Genomic DNA, 7,510 nt, shown 5'->3' on the forward strand with positions numbered 1-7,510 from the left:
CTGCTTCCCCTCCCCGGGATGCTTTGCTCTTTAAATACCACAGCTCCATTTTGCCTCCCTCTCTCCAAACCCTCTGTGCCCAGCAGCTCCTCGCTGCCATCCATTGGCTTCACCCTGTGCCCCTGCAGCTGGCATCCCTAAGTGAGAACAATCCTTCTGGTGGGCATCGCACCCACACCTAGAGCTGGGTGGCAGGCAGGGGCATGGGGCAAGAAGCAAAGAGGCCAAGCAGGATACTGCAGCATGGCTTAGGGTCAGAGATTCACAGCATGGGTTGGGTTGGAAGGGAGCTTAAAGCTCATCCAGTGCCAACCCCCATGCCATGGGCAAGGGCACCTCACACCAGCCCAGGGGGCTTGAGGCCTCATCCAGCCTGGTCCTGGACACCTCCAGGGAGGTTGTGGAGCACAGAAGCACCCAATGTGATCAAAGATCACATTGGGTGCTTCTGTGCTCCACAACCTCCCTGGGAAACCTGTGCCAGGGTCTCACCACCCTCAACCTGTGCCAGTGTCTCACCACCCTCAGCCTCTGCCAGTGTCTCCCCACCCTCACTCTACAGAATCTCTTCCTCATCTCCAATCCATTCTCCCTCCTCCTGTCACTCCCAGCCCTTGCAAAAAGTCTCTCTCCAGTTTTCTTGTGGACCTCCTTCAGGCAGTGGAAGGCTGCTCTAAGGTCTCCCTAGGATGGCACCAACTGTGTGAGGCATCACAGCTTCACAGCTGGCACAGGGCTGAAAGGGACCCTCTGAGGACATCCTGCCCACCCCTGCAGGCAGCAGGGACAGCTGCAGCCAGGGCAGGCTGCACAGGGACACAGCAAGGCTGAGCTTGGATGGCTGCAGGGATGGGGCCTCAAGCACAGCCCTGGGCAGCCTGGGCCAGGCTCTCCACACCCTCCCTGGCCACAACTCCCTCCTGGTGCCCAACCTACCTCTGCCCTGCTCCACTGCCAAACCATTGCCCTGGGCCTGTGCCCACAGCCCCTTCTGAGCAGTCCCTCCCCAGCCTGCCTGCAGCTCCCCTGCAGCTCCTGCAGTGCAGCTCTGAGCTCTGCCTGCAGCCTTCTCCTCTCCATGCTGCACAGTCCCAGTGTCTCGCCACTGTCACTCTCAAGAATTGCTTCCTCATCTCCAGCCTCAACCTGCTCTCCTCCAGCTTCAATCCACTGCTCCTCATCCTGGCACTCCCAGGCACCTGGGGCACGCAGCACAGGTTGTGGGTACCTGGCAGATACCCACGTGTGGTGCAGGAGCATCCTGCCTGTGCCCTGGGACTGTGCTGCAAAGCTCTGCCTGGCCTTGGAGGCAGCTCAGCACCATCCCAGGGGACAGGAACCTCTGGTGCTGCCCAGCTCTCTGGGAGGGCTGTCCCCCTCCACCCAGCTAGGTGCTGCCAGGCCAGAGGGCACCCAAGGAGCCCTCACGGGGTGGGCTGGGGCATGAACTTAGGCAGTAAAAACCCTCTCAGAACAGTCAAAGAGCAAAACCTCCTGGCCCAGACAGCTGCCCCTGCTCAGCTTCTCACTGCCCAGCTTCTGTAGTTTGGGGGTTTAACCACTGGAAACCAAACCCCCTTTGAGCACCAAGCTTCTCCTCGCTGGGTCTGCTCCCCTCTGGGTGACCCCACAGCAGCCTGCGCAGCTCCGGGCTGAGGAGGAGGAGGAGGAGGAGGAGGATGCTTCTCCTCAGCTCCTTCAGGACGGGAGGAGCTGGGCTGAAAAGAGGCAGAGTTAGGAACAGAGAAGGGCAACAAAGCTGGGGAAGGGTCTGGAGAACAGGGCTGGGGAGGGGCAGCTGAGGGGGCTGGGGGTGTGCAGGGTGGAGCAGACTGAGCGGAGATCTCACTGCTCTCATTGAAAGGAGGCTGCAGTGAGGCTCTGTCAGCTGATAGAAGCAGGGGAAATGGCCTGGAATTGTGCCAGGGGAGGGTTAGGTTGGAGAGGAGGAAGTTTCTTGGCTGTGAGAGTGGTCAGGGATTGGCACAGGCTGCCCAGGGAGGTGGTGGAGGTGTTGAGGAAGTATGTGGCCGTGGCACTTTGGGATGTGGTTTAATGGCCAGGGTGGGGTTGGGTTGCTGGCTGGACTGGATGATCTTGGAGGGCTTTCCCAACCCAAGCAGTGTGTGACTCTAAGCAGTGATGAGAGCCCCCTGAGCAGGCTTCTCTCTAGCATCTTTTCAGCTCTGCAGAAGGGGAAGGAAAGGGAAATGCCAGGGCTGGTGCTGAAGGGGGAACTCGGGCAGTTAAAGCTGGCAGCTCATCTCTTTCCCCAGGAAGGGAACAGGCACCGTGCCAAGGCTGCCTCTGTGGGCTGCTTGTGCTGGGTTACTCATGAGTAACCACCAGGATGCTCACCAGGTCCTCATGGGAGCCAGGGTTTTGGGTGGCTCATGCCTCCACCATGTGCACCCCCAGTTTGGGTAGCTGGAGACCTGCTGTGGTGAGGGGAGGATCCTGCGTGATCTGCTGCAGGAGATGCTGCTCTGGCAGGGGGCTTGGACTGGATGAGCTTTGGAGGTCCCTGCCAGCTCCTGACATTCTGTGGCTCTATGATTCCATGGTGGGGGTGGAAGGCTTGCACAGGCCCTGCTGCCCACAGCCATTTGTCACCATCAGTGCTGGCCGATGGCTTCTGTGGGTGCTTGCCGGTGGGACTGGGTAGGAACATGTGGCAGGAGCTGTGCCCACGCCTGGGATGCTGTCCGTGACCCCAGCACGCAGCACCACATGGGGCAGGGAGGAGCTGGCGGGCGGGGTCCAGGACGTGGGCACTGACGGCAGCTGCTCGCCCTTGCAGTGGCACACCACGACCTGGAGAACACCCTGAACTGCAGCTTCATCGAGCCGCCCTCCGTGGTGGAGCAGCCCTCCCCGTCCTGGTCCTCCCGTGGCTCCTTCTCCTCCTTCGACACCACGGACGAGGGGCCTGTGTACTGCGTGCCCCACGAAGGTGAGCAGGGGGGGAGGGAGCTTCGGGGGCATCACCAGGGGCCACCTCCTGCTGGGTGGAGAGGCCATGGGGTGGACTGCGTCGCTCTGGCTCCACACCCAGGAGGGGATGCAGGTGCCAGTGTGGCTCCTTCCTCTGGTATTTGCTGCTCCAGGGTCGTAGAATCATAGAATAAGTCAGGGTTGGAAGGGACCACAAGGAGCAGGCAGTGCCAACCCCTGCCATGCCCAGGGACACCCTACCCTAGAGCAGGCTGCACACAGCCTCAGCCAGCCATGGGGCTTCAAACACCTCCAGCCATGGGGCCTCAACCACCTCCCTGGGCAGCCCCTGCCAGCCTCTCACCACTCTCCTGCTCAACAACTTCCTCCTCACCTCCAGCCTCACTCTCCCCACCTCCAGCTTTGCTCCATCCCCCCCAGTCCTGGCACTCCCTCACAGCCTAAAAATTCCCTGCCCAGCTTTTCTGTAGCCCCCTTCAGATCCTGGCAGGCCACAAGAAGGTCCCCTGGGAGCCTCCTCTGCTGCAGCCTGCACAGCCCCAACTCTTTCAGGCTGTGCTCACAGCAGAGCTGCTGCAGCCTCTGAGCATCCTCCTGGCCCTGCTCTGGACACTCTCCAGCATCTCCACAGCCCTCTTGTCCCAGGGGCTCCAGAGCTGGATGCAGGACTCCAGGCGGGGTCTGAGCAGAGCAGAGCAGAGCAGAGCAGAGCAGAGGGTCATTTCTCAGAGCCCTCTTCTGCTCGGTCCCTGACAGGAATGCAGGCAGCGAGGGGCCCTGGGCACACCCTGGGGCGCTGGGGGGAAGCAGGTGGGATGCTGTCCCCCCCTGCTGCACGACCCAGCCCTTCCTCTCCCCGGGCACATCCCTGCCTGACTCCCTTGTGCCATCTTCCCACAGAGAGTGTGGGCGACAGCAGGGACAGGGGGACACCTGCCAGCCCTGGGGACAAGCTGGCGGCCCCGGCTGGCGGGGAGGAAGCAGGTGAATACACCTTCCTAAAGGAGACAGGCTCGGTCAGAGCCTTCCCGGCCGACAGCAGCGAGGTGCCGCTGCTCAAGTCCTCGGACAGCGAACGCTCCTCCTGCGGCTCGGGCTCGGCCGCCGCCGCGCTCTATGCCCGCGTCGCTCGCCACTCCAAGCACGGCAGGGAGGAGGAGGATGGCACCGCCGACCCCCGCGGCCCCGGGAAGCCGCCGTCCCCGGAAAGGACCAAGCCTCGTCCCCCGGACCCGGCCACAAAGCCCAAAGTCTCTTGGATCCACGGCAGGTACAGCTCCAGCCAGTCCAACTCGCTGCCGGCGCCCAGCCGGTCCCCGGAGCGAGCGGCTGCCCGGTCCGGCAGCCCCGAGCAGTGCCAGGGCCTGGCCAAGAGGAAGAGGAGCCCGAGCGAGACATCGGCCGGCGTTCAGGGCAGGGCGGAGGAGCGCGGCGGGGCGCGGGGCAAGGAGAAGGCACCGAAGCAAGCCAAGGAGCCCGGCGGCCCCGACGGCAAGGCCAGCCTCGGCGCGGAGCCCCAGTCGCCCTCCAAGCCCAAGCAGAGGAGTAAAGGCGGCACGGAGCCGACGGAGGGCATCAACGGGGCGGTGCAGAGCGCCTTCCGCAGGATGGGCGCCTTCCAGCCGCCGGAGCGGCGCTGCGGGGACAGCCGCGATGCTCCGCGCAGCCCCGGCGCCGCCAGAGCCCGCTCCGAGCCCCTGCACCCGCAGCTGGCCTCCGAGCTGGCCGCCCAGCTCAAGGAAAAGACTCAGAGCCTCAACAAGGGCGACGGCGGCAGCCGGGCGAACGGGGTGGGTGCCCAGCGGGAGAAGCCCACCCCTCCGCAGAAAGCCAAGCGCTCGGCAGCCGCCGGCGGGCAGAAGAGCGGCAGGCCCCTGCTGCCCACCTCCCCCCACCTCCAGAAACTGATCCCCGGGCCGGTGGAGCCAGCGCCCGGGGAGCCCAAGCGGCTGGAGAAGCCGAGCGGCAGCAGCGGGCAGGAGCAGGCGGCGCCCAGCGAGCAGGCGGTGAAGAAGACCCCCATTAAAAAGCCCCCCCGGAAGAAGAGCCGAGAAGCCAGCCTGGAGCCGCCCCGGGCAGCCGCCGTGCCCGCTCAGGCGGTGCAGTGACCGGGAGCCGGGCGCCAGCCCCACGCCGGCCAGCTGGGCACCGGGAGGAGGGACGTTTGCTGGCGCGGCCAGCGGACATGGAAGCCTGGACTGGGCAGGGGGCACTGGAAGAGCCCTGAGCCTCCGTTCCCCCAGCCTCCATCTCTCTCAACCCCCTTTTTCCCTCCCCAGGACCTGGTCCTCCCCATCCGTGCCCTGCCGCCTGCTCCCTGCCCAGGTCTGGCAGCTCCCCGCGCAGGGCAGGGCCGCCGGGGGGGGCACGTGTGGCACACCCCTGCCCCTTTTTAGCAGTATTATCACCCGCATAGGCAGCGCTTCTTGTACTCGACACCCACCCACCCCCCCCCCTCCCCGGTATATCCCGCAGTAACGCCCGCGCCCCGCTCCGGCCGCTTGGGCTCACGGAGCACGGCAGAGGGAGGAGGCTGCTGCCGGGTGCCCAGGGCATCGCCGGGGACGTGCCCTGCACCCCTCACCACCAGCAAGCCCCACAGCCAGCCACCCTGGGCTCCGGGCACGGCTCTCCATCGCCAGTCTCGTGCCCGGCGTGGGGTCGAGCTGGTTTCGACCGATGCCACCCTCCCCTCTGCCCCACCCCACCCGGGGTTGCTCCTGGCCAGGAGGAAAGCACGGAGCTGGGCACCCTTCAGGTTCCCCCGTCCCACCCAGTGGAGCTGGAGGGACTCCTTGGTACGACAGAGCCTGGCACCCCTGCAGAGCGCTTCCCCAATAAAAGTGTATTTCTTCTCTAGTGGGTGCCATCTCTCTGCCCCCCTCCCCGTGGGCAGGCCGTGTGCGGGGCACTGCCCCTGAGCAAGCTGCCGTGGGCAGGTGGATCAGCTTGCAGCAGGTAGGTGACAAGCAGGGAGGAGAGGCAGGTCCCCTCTGCTTACCTGGCAGCAGAGAGCAGCCTTGGAGACAAGAAGATGGAATCATGGAATGCTGGGGCTGGAAGAGACACAGGGGCTGGAGACACAGCTCAGTGTCCAGGTGCAGAGCAAAGTGCAGCTCCTCGGGGGTCTGCCCTGGGGCCAGAGCTGTTCAACGTCTGGGCAGTGGCACTGAGAGCAGCTTCAGCAGGTCTGCTGATGGCACCAGGCTGTGTGGTGCTGGGCACTCACTTGAGGGCAGGGCTGGCAGCCAGAAGGCTCTGGACAGGCCTGAGCAGTGGCCAGTGCCAGCTGCAGGAGGGGCAGCAAGTCCCAGGGTAAGGTCCTGCAGCTGGCTCGGGCCAAGGGCAGGCACAGATCCAGGCTGGGTGCAGAGAGGGCTGAGAGCAGCCCTGAAGAAAAAGCCTTGGGGGTGCTGGGTGCTGAGCAGCTGCCCAGGAGCCAGCAGTGCCCTCCTGCAGCCCAGCAGGCAGCTGTGTGCTGGCTGCAGGCAGAGCAGTGTGGGCAGCAGGGCAGGAGAGGGCATTGTGCCCCTTGGCTCTGCTCAGAGCTCACCTCCAGTGCTGCCTCCAGTGCTGCTGTGGCCAGCAGGAGGAGGCCACAGAGCTGTGGAGTGAGGGCAGAGGAGGCCACAGAGATGCTGGCAGGGCTGGAGCAGCTCTGCTGGGAGCACAGGCTGAGGGAGCTGGGGGGGTGCAGCCTGCAGGGCAGAAGGCTCCAGGGGCAGCTCAGAGCTGCTGCCAAGAGCTGAAGAGCTCCTGCAGGGAGGCTGCAGAGGGACTTGTGCTGAGGGGGTGTGAGGCAGGCCCAGGGCAATGGTTTGGAGCTGAGGCAGAGCAGGGGGAGAGTGGAGCTGAGGCAGAAGCTGTGCAGTGTGAGGCTGCTGAGCCTCTGGCATGGGCTGCCCAGGGAGGCTGTGGCTGCCTCCTGCCTGGGGGGGCTCAAGGCCAGGCTGGGTGAGGCCTGGAGCAGCCAAGCCCAGCTGAGAGCTGTCCCTGCCCTGGCAGGAGGTTGCTCTGGGTGACCTTTGAGGTCCCTTCTAACCTGAGCCAGTCTCATTGTATGATCACCCAGCCCAAGCCCTGCCAGTGCAGGGGCACCCAGGGCAGGGCACACAGCAACAAACACATCCAGGTGGCTCTTGAAAGTCTCCAGAGCAGGAGACTCCACAACCTCTCTGGGCAGACCTGCTCAGGGCTTGGAACCCTGCCCTCATCCCCTGGCATACAGCATCCTCCTGAGCCCAGCAAGAGCCCCCAGGGCAGACCCCTCCAGTGGGCAGACCTCCAGCAGAGCCAGGATTGGACCCTGGGGCTCGAGAGAGCTCTGGCTGATGGGCTAAGAGAGTCCACCCCTGGCAGAGTGCACAGGCTGCTGGCACATAAATGTAGGGGGACACCAAGGACTGGCAGTGGGGTGCAGGGCTCTGACCCCAACTTCCCAACCCCATGCCAAAGGCCTGCCAGCACTGGCAGTGTCTGGGCTCTGCACACAGCCCCGGGCACAGTGCTGCTGTGCAGCAAGGCTGGGACAAGAGGCTTGTGCCCAGGCAGGAGC

General features: G+C 64.7%; 1 protein-coding gene across 1 annotated transcript in view; it reads left to right on the plus strand.

The window, feature by feature from the left end:
- SCARF2 (scavenger receptor class F member 2) overlaps positions 1-5,814 on the plus strand; it is a 30,250-nt gene extending 24,436 nt beyond the window's left edge. Inside the window, 2 exon segments of the mRNA XM_064169045.1 lie at positions 2,801-2,953; positions 3,856-5,814. Coding sequence (XP_064025115.1) covers positions 2,801-2,953; positions 3,856-5,063 — 1,361 coding nt within the window. The 3' untranslated portion in view covers positions 5,064-5,814.
- The last annotated feature ends 1,696 nt before the right edge of the window (positions 5,815-7,510 follow it).

Source organism: Pogoniulus pusillus, chromosome 30 (genome assembly GCF_015220805.1).
Source record: "Pogoniulus pusillus isolate bPogPus1 chromosome 30, bPogPus1.pri, whole genome shotgun sequence".
NCBI lineage: Eukaryota > Metazoa > Chordata > Aves > Piciformes > Lybiidae > Pogoniulus > Pogoniulus pusillus.